Genomic DNA, 22,174 nt, shown 5'->3' with positions numbered 1-22,174 from the left:
TGCACTTGCGTTTCAGAGTGGACAGATCGAAGTCATACCAGGAGTTGCACTTTAAGGCAAGCTTCAAGCGGATCTTCATGACAAGGGCAAGGATATACAGAGTGTTGGAGATTAAAAGTTGAAGGTTAGAGAGGACTGAATCCGAGTGAGAGACAGTGGAGGCAGTAGGAGGGGGCGTGAAGGTTTTGGCAAAGGGGGCAGCGGACACTCGCTTTATCAGTCGAATGAGGGAGAAGGAGGCTGGCAATGCGGGCAAAGTCTTAGCTGGAGGACCAAGGAGGTTCAGATGAGAGGAAAGGAGGGCATAATCAGATCAGGAGAAAGGAGTAATGAGAGGGTTGGAGATGAGGAGGTGATGAGGGCATCGAGGGTGTGTCCGGCAGAGTGCGTCGGACCAGAAGGAAGAATGTAGAGGGACAGATAGTCACATACGTTGCGGAAAGACCCAGAGGCCACATCATGGGAGTAGAGGTGAATATTGAAGTCTCCAAGGAACAGAAGCTTGAAGGAGGAGGTCACGAAAGAGGAGGTGAGGTTAGCCCATTCAGAGAGAAAGTGGGAGACCTGGTCATGGGGCCTATAGATAGTGGCCAGAGTCAGATTGTGGAGCCATTACTAATGAACACTTACAGCCTTGGTGTACCCTTTGTGATTAATGTGGCAATGCCATCACTCTTTCCCCAGAGTTAGCTTCTCGTCACGTGGCCAGGGGATAGCACCCGCTACCCGATTCTGACCCTGGTGGTGGCTATATGAGGGAGGCCCACATGGGGGGAGGCGACTCTCAGGGGGATGACATGGCATCATCAGAGGAAGAAGCAAGGATTACTCCTAAAGAGAACCAACACCAGCCTCCTCAATATCACATGAAAACCAGCATGATAGGAACTGGGACGAGGGAAAGGCAAGGAGTAGTAAGGATTACTCCTAAACAGAACCAACACCAGCCTCCGCATGGAATATAACATGGAAAATGACATGACGGAAACGAATATGAGGAAGAAGCAAGGGGTAGTAGTGATTACTTCTAAGAAAACCAATACCAGAGGTCTAGTTGTTGGTTCAAAACCATGCCGTGAAAGGAAACCTGAGTTCTACACCGCAAGGCAGATCGAGGTACTGGTGGCATCGCAAACGTCCGAAAGGCAGAATGGAGTGAGAAGGAAACCCAGTGTCCAGGGCAGCTCCACCGTACCCATGGCAAGACGTGAGAAAGCCAGTTGTGTTCCTTCCCGAGGCCTAACCTTTGAAGTAAAAAGAAAGGCTTGAAGAAGAAAAGAACGTGTTGAAGAAAGAATGTCCTGCAGGATTATTCTGGTGGAAGCACAGCGCCTAGGAGAGCATAGCTCTATGTTTATGAAACTCAAGTTAAAGTACTGTTGTAGTTAAAGCAAGTCTCAGGCTGAGGGAAATTGAAATTCATATTGAGTAAATAGAAACTGTTCTGCATAAATTCGATTTATTCTGTAATACTGAACTCTCAATCGCTGAATAGTGCTTGGGGTAACTGCTTTTAGCAGTGCTAGACAGCGTTTCCACTCCCATGCTCGCTAAGGCCACGGAGATGTCCAGAAGGGACTTTTGAGTAATTTACATAATTTATGTGGTGTCGAGTGCGAGAAGCATAAGTGCCTCGGAGCCACGGGCAGTTTCAGTTGAATGTGAGTGACGCCGCGATCAACATAAGTTGCTGCATGTTCTTCGGCTAGCGAGTTACTGAAGTTCTCTTTGAAGTCATGCTAAGGTGCACAAGTGTGAGGTGCCCTAACGTGGCAACTTGCATATGCGAACAGTGAATTCCCTGTTTTTAGAGCATTTGATCGTCAGAGGCACACACATTTCTGCAAATGTGTTTTTTTTCTAATGTTTATTTACTTACTAAGAATCCTCAGAGGGGCTTCGATGTATTGAGTTCAAGTAAGAACTTAATTCAGCAACACTGAAGAGGGCCTTAGGAGTCAGGCATTTTGTTTTTTCTCAATTCTGGGTTTTGGAGTTTAATCGTGTGCACCTATAGGAGACTAGTTTAGGGAAGCAAATTTTAGCATGCTTTCCATCATGGACTTTGGATATAATAAAGGGTTGTTTTTTAAAGCAAGATATTTACACTGTGAGCACTTTAGAAGACAAATGTTAATACAAAGCACAGTTTATTAAAGTCCAAGGTTTATTTTACTAAACAAATAGGATGCCCTATGTGCTGAAAGACCCAATAAATGTGTTTCAGAACTTGCATGCTGAGGACCAGAGAGTGTTCTTTTTAAAAATATATAATTTTATTCTGTTACAATTTCATAAAATACATCATTTCTAAACAATTGTGAGACAATAATTAATTTCAAACAAACATTTTTCAAAAAAGTTTTTTTGTGTGCAAATACCGCATTTTTATGTAAACATTCCTCTTATACATATATTGCTAACACACAATTCAACCATTCAACTTCACAACCAATTCTGGTTTATATAAAGAAATTCTAAATAGCCTTTTCAGTAGTAGAACAAGTTACATTCTTACCTGGTAACGTTCTTTCGATGGGATGGTCCGACGACGTATTCCATATCTATGACAGTAATTACCACAGCTGTGCTGCTTCGGAAAATCTTTCGGCGTCTGCGTCCTGCGTCGATGATGTCGATTCGCCGCCCTCGAGGATCTCCTCCGACGGCCGACGTCACTGGATGTTATAAGTAGGACACACGACGCCCGTAGCCTCAGTTGTAGTTTTTTCCCCAGAAAGTGTGGCACCAGTCTTCTGCCAGTCTGACCACACGAAGCCTTGCGGAAACGTAAGCTGCAATCGCATAAGAAATTCTGTAGCGGGGAAGGCAGGGAGGGAGCTATATGGAATACGTCATCGGACCATCCCATCGAAAGAACGTTACCAGGTAAGAGAGTGGGGGGGGATTTGGTCCTCCGACGTATTCCATATCTATGACAGACTCCCAAAGCAGTACCAACGTAAGGAGGTGGGAAAAAGAATTTAGAAGATAGAAATTTAGAATGCCTAATCAAATTGCAGAGTAAAGGACTGCCTTGCCAAAGGCCAGATCCTGCCCACGGATACAATTGAGGGAGTAGTGACGTACGGAAGTATGGACCGAAGCCCAGGTGGCTGCATCACAGATGTTACGAATAGGAACACCCCTCTGCAGGGCAGTAGAGGCAGCCATACCCCTGGTAGAATGGGCCCGCAAGCCTATCGAAGGGTAACATTCAGAAATTGCTAGGATAATCCATCGAGACAAAGTCTGCTTAGTAACAGCTTGTCCCAAACGCCTTCCAGCGTAACCAATAAAGAGTTGATCGTCCACTCTGACCCGGGACATGCGTGAAATATAAAAGCTTAAATCTCTCCTAGGATCCAGCCTATGGAGCCAGCCTTACCAGGATGCGGAGGAGGATAAAATGCTGGAAGAAAAACCTGGCTTAAATGAAATTCCGACACCACCTTCGGAAGAAAGGAAGGACGAACTCCAAGGACAACCCTGTCCTTGTGAAACACAGTGAAGGGTGGCTTAACTGACAGTGCCTGTAACCCACTCACTCTGCGAGCGGAAGAGACCGCAACTAAAAATACAGTTTTAAGAGTTAACATTCTCAAAGGGCAGGAATGCAAAGGCTCAAACGGAGCACCCATTAGAAACCTGAGAACAAGGTTCAAATCACAACCGGGCACCTGGAAAGGTGACGGAGGGAACACATTAGTGAGCCCTTTTAGAAACAGAGAAATTAAAGGAATTTTAAAATTAGAACACTTCAGATGAGCGCTTAAATATGGACAGCGCCACCAGGTAACCTTTAACGGTACCCACTTGCAGGCCCTTGTTGGCCAAAGAAAGCAAAAAAGACAGAATCACAGGAATGTCACATGAAAAAGGATCCACATTCTTAACCCTGCAGCAGTCGCAGAACTTTCTCCAATGGCAACGGTACAGGGACTTTGTTGCCGGCCGTCTGGTTGAAAGCAACACCTCCATCACGTCTTCAGGGAGGTCCCAATCCTTATACCTCAAGCTTTCAGAAGCCAAGTGTGAAGGTTGAGGGATCTGACCTCTGGATGGAGAACCTCACCCCCCTCCCGTGAGAGCAGATTGTCTCGGTAGGGAAGACGACGTGGTGGGCAGATGGACAAGTCGAGAAGGTCCGGGTACCATGTCCTCCTGGCCCATGCCGAACAATGAGGATCATCCGGGAACCGAGCCTCCGTAACCTCCGCAGCACTTGCGGAATGACGAGGACTGGAGGAAACGCGTACAGCAGTGGGAATGACCACTCCACCACAAACGCGTCTCCTAAGGCTCCTCTTGGAGGAAATTCCCGCAAGCAGAACCTTTCGCAATTCTGGTTGACACTGGAGGCGAAGAGATCCACTTGAGGGGTCCCCCAAAGGGCGAAGATCTCCAGGAGAATCTCCTGAGCCAACTCCCACTCATGAGAGATCACGCTCTGCCTGTTCAGAGCGGCCGCCGTCTCGTTTTCTTCTCCGGCCAGATGAACTGCCAAGACCGAAATTTCCTGCTGGATTGCCCAGAACCAGAGCTGCATCGTCTCACCGCACAGAGGAAGTGACCCTGCCCCCCACCCCCTTTTGTTGAGGTAGTGCATGGCCACTGTGTTGTCCATCAGAATCAGGACATTCTTTCCTCGCACAGTCGGCAGAAAAGCCTTCAGGGCAAGCCTGACGGCCCTCAGCCCCAACAGATTGATATGGAGTCTGGACTCCAACGGAGACCAACGACTGCTGACTGTCAACTTGTTGGCATGAGCTCCCCATCCCGTGAGGGATGCGTCCGTCACGATCGACACCTCCGGCCAGGGTAGCCAAAATGGAGCCCCCTTCATCAGATTGCCTTTGACGGCCCACCACAGAAGGTCCTGGGAGACCGAGGGCGGCACCTGAACGGGGTCCGACATCCTGCCGGAGGACTGAGTCCACTGAAGCTGGAGTGCCCATTGCAAAGATCTCATCTGCAACCTGGCCTCTGGCACCAGAAGAATGCAGGATGCCATGAGGCCGAGCAATCTCAAGAACTTGAAAGCAGGGAGACTCTGGGCATGTTGGAACTTTTGCACCATCTGCTGAATGTGATGAGCCCTCACCTGGGGAGGAAAACACTGCCCCAGGGACGTGTCGAGCACTAGTCCGATGTACTGGAGCCTCTGAGTTGGCGTCAAGTGGGACTTCTTTAAGTTGAGGGAGAAGCCCAGCTTGTGGAGGGAGTGGCCGGTGACGGACAGATGATCCAGGACTTGATCGTCCAGGTAGGGGTAGACGTGAATCCCCCCTTTCCCGAGATGCGCTACCACCACTACCATGAGCTTGGTGAAGATCCTCGGGGCGGAGGTCAATCCAAACAGCAGGACCCGAAACTGAAAGTGCGAGTCGCCAACCGCGAACCTCAGGTACTTCTTGTGCTTTGGATCGATCGGCACATGAAAATAAGCGTCCTTGAGGTCAAGAGACACCACCAGTCCTGAAGATGAATGGCCTGGAGGACTTGAGAAAGAGTAACCATCTTGAACATGTCCTTCCTGAGGAGTTTGTTCAAACCGCGCAAGTCCATGATGGGTCGCAATCCCCAGTCTTTCTTTGAAATCAAAAAATAAGGGGAATACCATCCTTTGTTCCTTTCCGCTACAGGCACCAGTTCTATAGTGCCCTTCTCCAGCAGGGATTGAATTTCCTGCACAAGGAGTGGATCCGGACTCTTCAAAGAGGGATTCCCTGGTGGATTGTCGTGAGGCCTCGCTGGAAAGGAAGACAGTAGCCGTGGGCTATGATCTCCAGAACCCACACATCTGAAGTAATGGCACGCCATTCGACAAGATGCTGCGCCCGCCTTCCCCCAACCGGCGAACCATGGGACATGGCCTCATGACTGAGCTGAAGCGGCTGCGGCGTTGCCTGAGGGCAAAGAGGCAACAGCCCGAGTGGCCTTGGCACCTCGAGTACCTTGTTTTCCACCTCTAGCACTCCTACGGTGGCCCCTTTGACTAGCAGCTCCTTTCGCTTTACCAAAGGATGAGTAATAACGCAAGGAACCTCCCCTCCATTGCTGTCCCTTAGGACGAAAAGGCAGAGGTTGGCGAACTGCAGCGCCCAACGACTTCGCTGCAGCTTTTGAGGTCTGCAACCTCTCAAGGCTCTCGTCAGCCTTGCTGCCAAAAAGATGGACACCATAAAAGGGCAAACCCCGACTTCCGCAACCACGCAAACCTGCGTATTACAGTGCTCGCCGCCATGGACCGGCTGACGCAATCTGCCATGTCCAAACCAGCCTCACACATGGCATCCTTGCCATCCTGGACCATAGCAAGAAAACCATCCCGTTGTCCCCTTCGGGAATATGTTCAGCCGCTAAGGAAACACAGTTCCACAGAGTGTGCGTGAAACGTGACAAGGTACATACGGAGTTGGCAGCCTGAAGAGCCATACCCGCTGAAGAAAACACTTTCTTCGCCCCAACCATCAAAACGCTTGTCATCCCTATCAGGAGGGATGGTAGGATACAACACCTGCTTTGCTGGGGCCGTAGACGCCTGCACCACCAAACTCTCCGGAGTGGGGTGCTTGGTCAAGTAGCAGGGGTCGCTACTGGCTGGGCGGTATTTTTGCGGCAAAGACTTGCCCACTGCCGGGAGACTCTCCGGAGCAGCCCAAGCCGCTGCCACCCTCCTCTGCAGAGCCATATGGAACGGCAGTACCAGGTCAGTTGGTGGACCTTGGTCGAGGATATCCGTGAGGTCATCCTGAAGAAAATCCCCTGGGGGAGCAGACCACCCCAAGTACTCGGTGACCCTTGACATAAGGCGCCGGTACAAGGAGTCGGCATGGGTGACAGGCTCAGGCCTTCAAAATTCCACCTCTAGAGAGGTGTCCAGACCACTGGCGTCCTGCAGTGACTGACACAGGGCCTCAACCTGACTATGTCCCGAGATAATCTCATCTGGCACTGTATCAGGAACCATGCCATCATCAGAGCCCTCATCCACCTCCGAAATGTAATCAAGATGGTGGAAAGTGGGCACAGAATGGGGAACAGAGCCTTTCTAGGGAGTTCCACCGTACCCCGGGGGCTACCCCCATCGAAACAGCCTCGAAAAGGTATCGAGTAAATCGGCGTTGACGCCGAACGCGGTGCCGACAGCATCAATGGCGTCGACACAGGCCTCGAGGGCGGAGCCCCGAGCGTGTCCTTCGACCGCCTGGGCCCCGATGGCATAGACGACTTCCTCGGAGGCGGAGCCTCGAGAGAGTCCCTCGATGACCTTGCGCCACAGGCATCGACATTTTCTTCGAAGACATCACAGGTGCACACAGTCTCGAGCGAGTCGAGGACCGGGACTTGGAACGGGCACGACTAGAACGATTCCCCTTGTCTGAGCAGGACCTTTCCCGTGAATCACGCCGACCACCCGAGCCCGAAGGCGTACGAGCAGTGTCTCTAGTACGGTCACGCACGACCCCACTCGGAGGCGCGGACGGACCGGTGCCCTGCGATTCAAGAATCACCAGCATTTTCTTACCGAAGGAAGCCCATTCCTCCGGAATCGCATGCTTTGTGGGATAAACTAACCGCTGACGGGCGGAGTCCTCGGACAAGGACAGGGAAGGCAACCGATGACTGCGCTTCCAGGAGTGCCTCGAAGAGGCAGAAGAGTGGCGGGACCCAGTCCGGGACCGAGACCCCCTAGACTTACGACGACGATGCGGAGAGTCGCCCCTCGATTCGTCTGTAGAAAGCCCATTGGACCTCGACTTCCGGGGCTTGGACACCTTACTGACTGACAGTTTCTTCTTGCGCTCCTGCAAGGCTTTGGACGCAAGCGACTGGCAGTCGACACAATCATCCGTGTCATGGGCCTCCCCGAGGCACCAGAGGCAGGCGTCGTGCAAGTCCGTCACCGACATCTTGGACCCGCAGTCCCCGCATTTCTTGAAGCCCGGACGCGGGGAGGAAGAAGAGGAAGACATCTCAAAAACTTCTTACAACCGAACAGGTTCGAAGAACCGAAAGAACAGAAACTCCAAAGAGTCGAGGCGCGCCAAGATCTCCGAAGCGAACACGTTCGCGGAAAAAATGGAACTGAGGCTACGGGCGTCGTGTGTCCTACCTATAACTTCCAGTAACATCGGCCGTCGGAGGAGGTCCTCAAGGGCGGCGTATCGACATCATCGCCGCAGGACACAGACGACGAAAGATTTTCCGAAGCAGCACAGCTGTGGTGATTACTGTCATAGATATGGAATACGTCGGAGGACCCAATCCCCTCGAAATATTCCTACTTTGATAGTCCACCATTAAACATCAACTACAAGTATCCAAGGTTATTCTAGTAATATTCCTCTCATCGTTGAATTTCCTTTTGTATAGTTTCAACTTGACATTAATTGGCCAGATTTTTCATAACCATTGGTCAACGTCTTCTTCAGGATTAGTAGACTTATTCAAAGGCTTTATCAATGCTACAGTGTATAAAGCAACAACACCACTATATTTAGAACATAAAAAATGCTTAAAAACATAGACAAACAACATTGTTAAAAAAACACAATCTCTAAACTTCCTCAGTATGCTAACATTATTTCATGAATGGGGAGCACATTCAAATTTAGTATAGACTCTAATGCAGAGTGCTCAGGGTTAATTAGCCTCCCTGTGCACAAAAAAGGCAAATAAATTGCCATTATTGAGATGGGCCAATCAATCCCCAACTATCTTCAAAAAGAACCAGCAAAAGGTTTATTTTACATCACATTTTTGGGTGAACTCGGTATGTAAGATTTACTTAAGCAAGTATACAGAATAAAGTGAAGAGCTGGGAAATTCATACTCAAGAGCCTAAGGTAAATACAGCTTGCAAGGTTTGCGCCATGACATGAGAAACTTCATGCAGGCCTGTTTCGATTCGTGCTAGTTTTGCTCAGCAGAACGAGAAACTGTGCACATTTTTTTCAATCCATGCTCGATTCGTGCAGCATCACTCTTTTCAAGACAGAGGGGTGGTGGAACGGCGGGCTGGGGCAAAGTAGATCGAAAATCAGACAGGACACAGAACTATTATGAAAATATTGATTATGTTTGGGTGAGTGGTATCCCCTCCTGTGACATATGCACTATGCATGGACCACAATTTATTTTTGCCTGTGAAGGAAGTGGTTGGTAAGTCTTGATTATGATTTTGCTATCTCTCCTACCCCATCAATTGCTAAATCTCTTAGAGATCATGCCTCAGGTCTGAAAAAATATTGGATGTGGGAAGGCAAACACACCTCATTGAAACCATATTTGATGTAGAAAAATTGGCTTTCTAGGTTGCATCCCTATAGGTCACCTTGTGAGCTCAATTTAAACCCTGCCACTTCTACATTACCACTCACACTGGGCCTTTCCAGTGCCCATCTGTGCCGAGTGGAGCTGCAGGCAAGTGTCCCCTTGAGGCCTGCTTCCTCTTAGTTTCTTTTTTTTCTCTCTTTCGCACTACTGTGTCTCTCTTTCCCTCTTTCCTATTGTTTTGTGGTCCCCTCCCCATCCCATGCCTTCCCCACGCCCACCTCCCTCCCTAACTCTTGCCAATTGGATGCCAGCCACCCCAACATGACCGGAAGGAGCCCTCATTACAAACCTCTGCAGGGTTGGCCCAGCAGTCAGTCAGCTAAGGGCCAGAGGCAAAGGGCAGCTCCCTCCTAAGCAGCTCCATTCCCTGTTTGTCTCTGTTCGTCCATGGACGACCAAAGAAGCACCCTGCAGCTACAACTAAGGTAAGGTGGCACGGGTGGTGATCACAGCCATTACTGTCCTCAATTAAAACCCTGCCACTTCTACTTTACCAGCAACATACTATAACACTATGTAGATTACCCGCTCTACCCCTAGATAGCCGATAGAATTAGTGGGAGTTATCTGTGTGAGATACTTATATGGATTTTTGGGGGTAGGAAGTGTGTGACACTTGGATGAAAGTGGACCTTACCATACGAATACAAGTAAGTGCGCACAACCATAACTACCACCCAAATACACATTCAACACACAAAACACACACCTAACTTAACTAATCCACTCCCTCCTTCCCTGCAGCTCTCTGGCCAGCCTCTCTTGGCCCTCTTCCTGCCCCCACATGCAACGCTAAAAATCATGGGATCATCTCCGACTCCACACTCTCCTTCTCTCCTCACATCTCAGACGTCTCTAAGAAATCACACTACCAGCTGCACCTCCTCAGAGGTATTCTTCCTTTCCTCTCCTTCCCACAGAAACTCACCGTCTCCAGAGCCCTGGTTCTCTCTAAACCGGACTATTGCAACAGTATCTATCTTAATCTGCCTGCCTCTACTCTCTGCCCTCTGCAATTTAACCAAAACAGGACTGCGAGACTTGTCCTTGGCCTCAAGCCCAGGGATCGTACCTCTCCAGGACTGAAATCTCTGCACAGGCTCCCAGTGGTTGCAAGGATTAAGTTCAAAACCCTCTGCATTGTCCACAAGGCCTTCTGGGGCCTGGGGCCGCAATACCTTCAACTCTCTCTTCCCAAATACCTTCCTTCTCGGGCTCTTCGCTCATCTGCCTCCAACTCCCTAAGGGTCAGTCGCTTCTCCAAGCAACGAGTGGGTGGACAAGCTCTATCTTCAGCAGGGGCCTCCCTCTGGAACAGCCTTCCTGCCTCCCTGAAACTTGAGGAGAACCATCTCCGGTTTCAGAAACACCTCAAAACCTTCCTCTTTGCTTATGCATTCTCTGCCTCTCTCCCCTGCTGAATTTCCTGTCTGAAACTGCACTGGTTAACTGGCCAACATTTCTGATCTTGGGTCCAGGCCCTGCACCTGCCCTGCCACCCTGGCAACCCCCCGCACCTAGGGACTGTTTTTCTGTATCCTTACAGTCCCCTACCAGCACTTATTTCTGCTCTTACCCAGCACTTGCCACCATCTGGCCGCTTTTATTGATCTTATTTATTCTTCTATCCCTTGCACTGCACTTTTCCCCTCTCCCTTCCCCCAGGCACTTGCCCTTTCTCCCTACCCATGCACTTGCGCGATCTGAATCACACCTGGCCTAGTAGGATCGTTGTCTGTCTTCCCACTGTCTCCCCTCCCTTGCCTCGTCGCACCCTGAAACACTTGTGTATGGGTGCGTTATAAATGCCATATCATATCATAGCACACCCACACACAACAAACAACCCACACACTGGACCTTCCTCTTATGGATACAACAAACCAGTGCGCACAATCAAAACTGCCAGCCTAACTACACATACAATACTCAAACACACACCCAACAAAACAAACATTCGCACACAACAAACAAACAGGCATTGGGCCTTACCCTTACTGATACAACAAGCAAGTGCATGCAATCAACTCATCTGCAAGCCAACACACACAGATGCCAGTTTCTATTGGTTCTGGACCTAGCCTATCATTCTACCATCACTAATCCCTGGGTGTTAACGGTGCACGGTATAAGACAGCACAACATAACACAACACTTCTTCAGTCTTGTTGTGCACAGCTACTGAAGTTATCAAGGGTAAACCTTTTGTCTTATTGGAAGGGATTCTAATGGTACGTCTCATTGACTCAGCTCCTATAAACATGTGTTTTGCAGGTCTTTTGCAGTTAAGAAGTTGATAAAGGTGTTCACGACTAGACCCCAGAAACATGTGAGAATCACATTTTATTTCCATGAAAATGAGGAAACTGGCGAGATTGGTGATATTATTGAATTGCAGATTGATCATAAATTTGGATGTCTAGTGATTGTGTTAAGGGAATAATAAAGGTTAATATGCATTGACCTGGTTATCTAGAAACATGTACTCTTATAACAGGCCGATTAAAGAAATTACTTGCACATAAAGTGCAAAATGGGGGCTTGTGGTGGCATAATTCCATATAATCATGTTGCGTTTCCCCTTTTTTTGACAGAAGTATTCCACTGTTGAAGAAGGCAGCAGAAAGCCACAAGGTTACTGCTGATTCTGGACGATTTGAGAAATATTTGATCATGTGATTAGTCATTGCAGGTGCATTGGGCAACAACAGACCAATGGAGGAATGGAATAAGGGCATCGTTCCTGAAGCAGAGAAAGTCCCCTCCCAGGGCTGTCCAAGACCAAATGAGATTGTGGTTTTTAATAGTTGCTGTCACTTCTGATTTATAAAATGGTCTTTAGGGAGGAGGATTGTTGGTTTACTCTTATTACATTGCAATGTAAAACAACTGTCTTTGTTCCTTGCTACCCTTCAAAATGATCAGTTTCTTCCACAGAGGGGTGATCTAGAGGGAAACATCTGTGCTAAAATGCTAGCCACGCGTGTGTGTAGAGAGAAGGCTGAATTGTACAAATCCCAACATGAATCCTCTTTTAGCAACAATAGTAAACAAGGTCGTGCCACTGCATACAGTAACAAAATCCCATTTAATGCTGCCAAACAACGTTTTGGGTATGGACATACCCAAATTATGATAATGATGTGTTATTTATATAGAGCCTTTATCCAAAGCGCTTTACAGAGCACCTATTTACATATAATATCACCCAACCGAAATTGGTACTCATTTATCGACCTCTGAAGGATGAACGGCTGAGTTGGCCTTGACAGGATTCGAACCTGCAACCTGCAGATCATGCTCAGATCGCAGCAAGGTGCGCTCAACTCACTGAGCTAACTTACCGGCATGACAAATTATGATTGATGCATCATATGGGATGACGTTTTAGAAAAAGATAGTCCAGTAAATGTTTCTCAAGATCTAACTATTAGGTTTGGACTTCCTCATGGACAGGTTCTATAGCACACAAAGATGACTAATGCCACAAGGAAATGTTGGGAAACACTCCCGCTGACTCCTCCAGTTAATGGCGCTCTGCAAATATTCAAATATTGTATAAGTAAACACAGGTTAGATAGATCACATACAAAATCAGGGTTGCCTGGAGACAAAGACATAGCAATAGAGATCGATTGAGGAAGTAGCCATGTGTGGGGAAAAACCTCCCATAATGGCAGATTCACTTATCCAGCAGAACAAAGTGCATAGATCCTATATGACAATGACACTGCAAAGACAGACAACAATGAACTCCGTTCCAGATGTTTTGGACCAAGACTTGATGGTTCTGGCTAGGACTGATGGAAGTACAAAACAGCTGGCAAGTCAACAGTTGCAGGTTACATTATTCAATGTTGCATGGTAGTGCTGAGTGATCAGCGCATTCTAACAGGATGCAATAGAAATGATTGTGGCCCTTGTTGATAGCCCAATTAAATGCAACTGGGGGTGTGCTTGCTGAGTCTTCTTCCTGGAAGGCATGGATATAAACAGGTAACGAATATGTAAATTGAACACTGTTGTTCGCAAAATGTGTACTGTGGCTCTGAATTGGAAAGAGACAAACATCCAACAAGCAATTACATGTTTATGGGGGCCTGTCAAAGTGGGCTGCGTTAGAGCTCTTGGTCCTTTGCAATAGTATATAAAAGGGGGATGGAAATAAATCACCAACGGAATTGGGCAGATAATATCCTATGAAATGTTACCATGGATGTCTACAGAGGACTGTCAAAGGAAAGGTTATGTACATTGGGGGAGAAAGGTACACAGCCTGAATGCATTGATATTTGGAGCACTAAATGTATGAACACAGCTTTTGGTTTTGACTGAGATTAACCTGGTTGCCTGGGGAAAATCAAGTCAGTTGTGCTTCACCAAGTTCCCATTTAATCATGTATTTTATGGAGTCATGGAGATATACACACTTTGGAGTTGATTGTTTTCCAAAATGGAATTATAAAATAACAATGAGCAGACTCAATATACATAAATGTCTCTACCCAGGTGAATTTCTCTGCTTCGTATAACATGTATTCTTTAAGGAGACGTAGATCTGCAGTAAATCAATGTGCTACATAAAGAGTTCACCCTTGATTGAATAATGTTACCATGGAATGAAAAACAACACCTTTTGAGAACTACAAGTCCTAAAATCTGTTTAGCAAAGGCTTAAAGGTGAGCCTACAGAGAATAGCATTGCATTAATGAACCGTACCAATCAACAACACATTATCATTCCTAACCCAGCCAGTTGTACCCGAGTTCCAATGTGAAATATTGATATGGCAAAGGCATAATGTTAAGGCAACAGAGAAGAAAATTGTATAAATGCACCTTGCCAGTGAACAACACATCCTCATTCCTAACCCGGCCACTTGTACTGGAGTTTCAATGTGAAATATTAGTATAGCAAAGGCATAATGGTGAGTCCACAGAGAATAGCATTGTATAAATGGACCTTACCAGCCAATGACACATTCTCATTCCTAACCGGGATAGTGGTACTGGAGCTCCAATGTGAAAAATCGGTGTAGTCAAGGCAGGATCCAACAGGTAATTTGATTTCTCTTTGGCACAAATCATCTAAGGTTGGGATATCTTCAACCTCAAAAAAAAGAAATAATGGAGAAATCATTACAATCATATTATGAATGGTTTATGGTCCTAATCTCGATTTTTATTTAATGACGTTTTTTATTCGAAATGGGGGGGAGGGGGGGATCCCCCCAATCCCCCCATTTTTTTATTATTTTTTTTTTAAACATTTTTTTTTTAATCCCGGACCCCGAAATAAATATATAATTAAAAAAAGAGAAATTAGACCTTTTTTTCGGTCTTTTTTTTCCGACCTTATTGTTAGTCGAGATTTTTTTTTTTCGATATTTTGACTGACCACCATTAATGAATATGTGTGTGTTGACTTCCACGTTTATTAGTCTTTATATATAGTAGCAAGACACTGAGAGGACAGCTTTGAGGTACTGCAGGTCAAAGTGTGTTGCAGAGAAATGTGTGTGGCAAAATATACTTTAAAGTAACGTAAATCATATGATTAGTGCGAAACAGAATTTAAAGCGCAGCAAAGGATGAGCGAGAAAATGCACCATAAGTCCCATCAAACACAATTTGAAAAAGGAATTTTCATTGTATTTTTCAGTGACTGTAGAAACTAAATGGTATTAGAGATGAGAGCACATATTACATGCATTTTCCATTCCATTACTTCGCTTTAGTATCCAAGGATTTAAAAAAGAGCACAGAATTAGAATGTTTTCAATCCCTGCATAAAGATTAAACAATCCTTTCATTCTACAATACAATATGCCTGGTTCTCGTGTATTAGCCCAGTCCAAGTTCCATTCAGATCTATAAGGGAGACCCAATCTACCCTTTCCCAATCTATAGGGTCACCATTTGTAGCCCTTTCAGAACTTGCATACAGGGGAGGATTCACCGACTGCCCTTTTCCCCATTCCACTCCCACACGCATCCCTGACATCCTCAGGGGTTAACCTCTCTCCCTGGCTCTTCAACCACTACCTGGCATCTTTTTCCCACTGCATAGCTACTTTCTGCTCCAATTTTCTATTTTATGCGGATGACACTCGGCTCTCTTTCAGGCTCCCCTCAGCCACCTCTGCTTCTTCTCTCATACCAGACTGTCAGGCTGCAATTCAGGAATCGTGTGCTACCAATAATCTGTGCCTTAATGCCAGTAAGACTGAGATCCTCCTCATTGGGACACCCACCCCCTCCTTTCCTCCATCTCTCTGGCCGCCCACTCTGGGCCCTCTTCCTGCTCCTTTCTGTGAGGCTAAGATTCCACCATCTCCTTCTCTGCTCAGATCTCTGACATCTCTAAGAAGTCAAACTATCAGCTGCACCTCGTCAGAGGTATTCTTCATTTTCTCACTTTCCCCCAGAAGCTCACTGTCTCCAGAGCTCTGGTCCTCTCTAGGGCTGGACTACTGCAACATCATCTTTCTAAATCTCCCTGCCTCTAAACCTTGACCTTTCCAACTTTTCCAGAACAGGACTGCAAGACTTGTCCTAAGCCTCAGGACCAGGGATCGTACCTCTCCAGCTCTGAAATCTCTTCACTGGCTCCCTGTGACTGCAAGGATCAACTTCAAGACCCTCTGCATCATCCACAAGCCTTTCTGGGGCCTAGGACTGCTCTACTTCCAACTTTCTCTTCCAAAACATCTTCCTTCTCGAGCTCTCTGCTCATCCACCTCCAACTCTCTAAGGGTAAGATGCTTCTCCAAGCAAAGAGTTTGAGCAGATCTATCTCCTCGGCTGGGGCCTCCCTCTGGAACAGCCTCCCTGCCTCGCTCAAATTTGAGCAGAACCAACTGTAACTCAAATCGTGCTTCACTTGTACTAGTCCCAATGGAGGTTGACTAGGAGCAAAGTGAGCCATTCGGAGACATGCTGAGCTTGTAGGGAGGTAGCGGGTGCAGGCCTACACCTGCTCTGGACCTATGGACGTGTTAAAGATATTGGGAAGGAGGTCAACTATCGAATGGACATGTTTGTGGAATACAAAGGGAAACATGCTTGTCTGTATTGGCACTATTCCCCTCCCAACTGAACCTACCTTATGCAAGCACCCTCTGGATATACCGAGCCTTGACCACAGCTTAACAAGGAAATCCTGAAGGCCTAGCCTTCTATTAATTAAGCCTCAGGTGATGAGTGGGCTGAGAGGCGCTGTTTGTTATCTGGGAGAGAGGTATGCATAACAATGAAGCTACTTATAATGACAAAGGTTCGACCTGTAGCTTCCCACATAACTATCTCCTAAACACAACCCCCGCTTTAGTCCATAGCATACCTCTGTTGCGCCCAGACACCCTCCATAATGTCATGGGTGACCAGCAGGGTCTTGGTCACCTTCGCATAACTTTAATGGCTGAAATGTACACACACACAATAGTACCTCTCAAACTCTTCCAAATCTTTGGACTACGGTCCCCAAGTCCAAGGGTGTTCAACCAAAGGCACATTGGGACCATAATTATGGTGAAAGACGCTATAACAAATGACAAAAGGAATGAATGAATGAGAAAGGCATCCCGTTGTACGAAGGCATATGGGATGCTTTAAAAGACCTGAACGTCTGACTCGATTATTCCTGTCCTGCCCCATATCCCTTGTTCCTCTCTTAGCCGTTTTGTTAACCACCACCCCCTTTCTGTCTTTGCCCTAGGTGCCTGGTGAACTGCCCATGTGCATTATACCTGCTGTGTCGTGACTTAATGCGTGCATTGCCTTTTTTCTAAGCAGTTTGCTGTGTTTTTTTCTTTAGACTATTCTTGGCATTTATTCACCACACAGGATTATTGTTCGCTTTGCTTGTATTTCCTTACTGTGTTATGAGCTGTGTTGAGCTCAATAAAAAAAAAATTGAAAATAAAACAGGAGCGTAAGACATTTTATAGAAATTGACATGTTCACTTATGGCACTTGTGAAACATTGTGGACTACTCTGAGCACGTTTGCAAAGCATGAAATGTCTTTGTCTCCTCAGTGACCCCAAGAGTGGACCAAATTCCTAACATTCCAGTGCAAATCCTGACACCTTAGTGGCTCATTATGGGGTTGCCAGTAAAACCCGCCACCGGGATATCACAAGCGGCGGTGGTAAAAGTAAATCCCCATTTCCATGGTGTTCCGTAGGACTCCATGGAAATGGGGTCACGGACGCTCCGGCACCGTTGCTTATGGTGCCGGTGCTTCAGTGATAACCATGCTGGTAGGGGCCTGAAAAATCGGCTGGTCAGGCCTGCCGGGGGATCAATGGCCCCTACCAGCATTGTTGTAGTATGGCGGTCCAGAAAGGGTGCCGGTATGAAGACCTTTTTTGAAAAACCAAATTAAAAAAAAAAAAAACAATTTAGAAAGACCGCTCTGTGACCGCGCAGAGCGGTCTTTCTAAATCAAACTGTCAACCCTTGCGACGCACACGAGTGCCCGCAGGGGTTGACAAGCATGCCAGGACCCAGAAGCGGCCGCGACGGAGAACGGGTAAGTGTGTGTGTTGCGCTTGTGTTGCGTACTTGTGTGTGTTTGTTTATTTTCGCACGGTGTTGGGGGGTGCTGAGGGAGGGGTGTTTGGGGGTGAAATTCCCCCGATTTTGAACAAATCCTGTCGGGGAGTGTTCGGAAGGGTTCAGATGGGGCGTGGGGTGCAAGCCAATGGGAGTTTTCCCTTTTTATATACAAAAAGCTAAATTATCAAGTAGAACCTTGGCACTCTTATTTCGGGACCACCATACCTTTTTCAATTTTTTTTTTTTAACAGTTTATTTGTTTTTGGTTTTACAACAAAACAATCAACAATAAAACAAACAACCTTTGCAGTGCACTGTCATAGCATTTGACATGATGTTAATATCTTAAGTATCTACTGCTTACCCTTATCCCACCCAACCCGAGCCTACCCCGCTTCACCCTCCTTATCTTTGTCATCTGGAGGTGACTCCTCATCTGTGTTTTCAGAGGAATCATCACCTGGGCCGCCCTGGGTGGGCCCGACCGTGTGGCCACCAGATGTTTCCAGGCCGTCAGGGTTTCCACTCCCCCCCCCCCCTCTCTATTGGCCGCTTCATTCCATACTACTGTTTCTGCTTCAGTCCATTTGCAGAGGTCGTTCCACCAGACCTCTATCTTAGGTCTATTACATGCTTTCCACCCCATGACAATTCCGCGCTTGGCAAGTATATAAGCCAAATCTTTGAGTTTACTAACATGTTTCAAATGGCGTGGTCTAGGAAATCCCCCTACCATGCATGCCCACACTGATTCCACGTTTAGATTGATCCCTTTCTCGTTCAATCGGTGGGCTACTTCTCCCCAGAACTTCCCAATTTCCGGGCAAGCCCAAAACATATGTATCAACCCCGCATTTTCTTCTCTGCACTTGGGGCATGTTTGTCGTGCTATTTTTTTTTTATCAGGAAAATCTCCCAGGGGTCATATATGCTCTATGCGTTATATACAGCTGTATTTGTTGTAGGCTTGCGTTCCTAGACACTTTATGATACCCCTCGACCCGCTCCCACAACCCATCCGTCATCGGTTCCCCTGCTTCATCTTCCCAGTCCTGCCTCAGCTGGGTCACTTTCTTTCCCACCCTGGACATCAGTAATTCGTAGATTCAGGAAACCTCATGCCCTCATTCTGCGACATCATATGTTTCGATGGGCATGTCGGGTTGTTCCTCTAGCATCATTTACGACCATGTCTCCCTTACCCGGCGTACCAATCTGGTATAGTTAATATACTGCCCCAAGTGTAAGCCCGTTTGTTCCCCCAGTGCATTCAAGTCCTTTATTTCTCCCTCTTGCCATATGGCTCCCACTGTTGCAATTCCTGCCGGCTCCCAATGCCTGCGGATCGTTTTCCTCAGTTGCGCATCTCCCCCGGTCACTGCCACCAGCTGCACTTGCGGGGAACACAGGGTCGGGTTCTCTATTGTCTGGCAAGCCCTATGCCATATTTTCTATCCTAGCTCTAGTGTTCCCGGGCACTTTATTGTCACTTGTTTAGGCAGCCATACCCATTCTTTAAAGAAGAACGGGGCGGAATAGGCTCTCAATAATCTGGATTCTGATGTTGAGTCTTCTGCTGACCATTCAGTCACGTGTCGCAGTTGGCTGGCCAAGTAATACATCTCAAAATTAGGCAGCTTAATGCCCCCTTTGTCATACGAGTTTCCATAGGGCTATCCTGTTCCTGGTTCCAGCCCATAGGAAGCCCTTGCACGTGCTTTGGGGAGTTTAACAAAGAATCGCCTCGGTATCATGTATGATATGTTCCCGAAAAGGAGTAGTTGCCTGGGTAATACGACCATCTTCAGCAGCGCCCCCTTCCCCATCATGGCCAGTGGGAGCCTAGTCCAGAACTTCATGCTATTTGCGATGTTTGTCACAGCTTTCTCAGTGTTATGTGTATATTCTGCTTCCACTGTGCGGTATATGTCTATCCCCAGGTATCTGAAGGTGCTAGTCTCCCAAGGCATTGGTAATACTGGTAATTGTTCTCGCGGTACTCCTATATACCTTCCCAGAGGGAATATACATGACCTTTTAGGATTGACTGCAATGCCGGAAAGAAATGCAAATCGCTCCATCACTTCTAAGATATATTGCAGATTTTCCTCCGGGTACCTCAAGTATAAAAACATGTCATCTGCATATAACAATATTAAGTGTGGTCCCCCTTTTGTGTAGATCCCCACTTCCTCATATTGTTGTCTCAGGTATATCGCCAGGGGTTCCAGTGCGAGAATGTACAACATTGGGGACCATGGGCATCCCTGTCTAGTGCCCCTGCTAAGTTGCCACCTTTCCAAAATGGTAATTCCCATCTTGAATCTGGCTAATGGTGAGCTATACAGTAATTTCGCCCATTTCAGGTATCCGGGTCCCATCCCATATTCTTTTAGGGTTGCCAGCAGCCAGGGCCATCTGACGGAGTCAAAGGCCTTTACTGCTTCCAATGATACTATAGCCATCTCGCCCGAGGCCCCCTTTGTTTGCTCAATCAAATGGTGGAGCCGTCTGAGGTTGTCGGATATGCTCTTGTGAGGAACATATCTGGTCTGATCAGGGTGCATCAGTTTGCCTATGACCTGTTTCATTCTATTTGCCAACACAGCTATCCTGCAGTGAGTATCCTGCTGTCCTGGTTCAGCATAGATGGTGGTCTGTACGAACCACAGTCCATGCTTGGCTTATTAGGTTTGAGGAGTGGATAATGATCGCTTCTCTAAGGGATTCTGGCAATATTCCTGTTCCAAATGATTCATTTAACTTTACCAAAAGTGGGGGGAGCACTTCCTTCATATATGTTTTGTAGAATTCGCTGGGGAGTCCATCGGCTCCCAGGGTCTTACTAGTAGTTAGTTGCTCGACCACTGCCTCCAACTCTTCCAGTGTGATTGAGGCTTCTAGGTTTTCTCGCTCTTCTGCACTTATTTCCGGTAAGCCAATATCCTCTAGTGTTTCCGCTATCTCGCTCCCTTCAATATCTCCTGCATCCCATACAGTCATTTATATAATTCAAGGAACCCTTTGTTTACCCTCTCTTGGGTATCTAACATTTGTCTGGTTTCTCTCCATACCGCTCTGATCGTTTGTCTGGGGGTTTTGCTCTTATACAGCCATGCTAGCAATCTTCCTGGCTTGTCTCCACTTGCGTGCTGCCTTTCTACGTATTTCTTATAGTTTAGATTGCATAGTCTCTCCCAGCGTCCCATACATTCCTGCTGCAACTGGTTGATGGTTTCAGCATCCTCCCGGGAGTTTCCCCCTTTGGCTAGGATTGTCTCTAGTTCCGCCTCTGTGTTCTGTAGAATTCTGAAGCCCTTTAGATTTGGCCATAGCAGCTCCTCTTATCACCACCTTAAATGCTTCCCACAGGGTCCCAGCTGACTTTACACTCCCCGTGTTATTTCCAAAATATTCTGTGATTTCTCCTCTAAGGTCTTCCCTGAACACCAGATCTTTCAATGTTTCCACCCTAAATCGCCAAGTTGGGATCCTGGCTCTCGGAGCTACATATTGCCATGTTGCGATCAATGGCGAATGGTCCGAAAGGACCCTTGCTTTATATTCTGATAGCACTATTTCTGCCGTTATCTCTTGTGTAGCAAACACATAGTCTAGCCGTGTGTGCAAGTTTGTGGGGTTGAGTAATGAGAATAGTGTCCATCATGTGGGTGGTGTAGCCTCCATATATCCACTAGTCGAGGTCTCCCAGTAGGGTCCTCAAAGCTCTGGCAGCGGGGGTGGGTTTGTCAAATTTAGTATCTGATCTATCTACCCTTGGGTCCAATGTGCGGTTGAAATCGCCACCCCAAATAACCCCACCCCCCCCCAGGTACAGGCTCATTTCTTTGTATAGGGTCCTGAAATAGGCCGCCGTGTCTTGATTCGGGGCATATGTGTTAACAATACATATTTCTCTGTTCTTTAACAAGCCCCGTATTGCTACCATGCTCCCATCTGACTCTGCCGTAGATTGTAGTAGCTGGAAGGGGACATTTGGTGCCAGCCATGTGACTACCCCTCTGGCATAAGCAGAGTACGTTGCACCTATGAGGGTTCCTTTCCATTTCCTCTTTATTACTTCTTGTTGTGTCTTATATTAGGGCAATGTCTATTTTCTGTCTCTTTAGGTACATCATGATCTTGATTCTCTTTAAGTAGCTGTTAAGCCCCCTGACATTCCAGGTCACTATCTTAAGATCTCCCATATTTCCGCCATATCCAGTCCCCCCCCTCTGATCCGCCTCATGTTCCGCATCAAGCTGTGCGGT

At 47.1% G+C, this 22,174-nt stretch overlaps 1 protein-coding gene across 1 annotated transcript in view; it reads right to left on the bottom strand.

Annotated features, from left to right (window-relative positions):
• C1QH1orf141 (chromosome 1q C1orf141 homolog) overlaps window positions 1-22,174 on the bottom strand; it is a 436,963-nt gene that overhangs the window by 144,682 nt on the left and 270,107 nt on the right. The window contains exon 6 of the mRNA XM_069641945.1: window positions 14,311-14,452. Coding sequence (XP_069498046.1) covers window positions 14,311-14,452 — 142 coding nt within the window. The remainder of the gene's footprint in view (window positions 1-14,310; window positions 14,453-22,174) is intronic.

Source organism: Ambystoma mexicanum, chromosome 1q, assembly GCF_040938575.1.
Source record: "Ambystoma mexicanum isolate Mex_15411 chromosome 1q, UKY_AmexF1_1, whole genome shotgun sequence".
NCBI classification, from domain to species: Eukaryota; Metazoa; Chordata; class Amphibia; order Caudata; family Ambystomatidae; genus Ambystoma; species Ambystoma mexicanum.
This window is presented reverse-complemented; position numbering and strand designations above follow the sequence as displayed.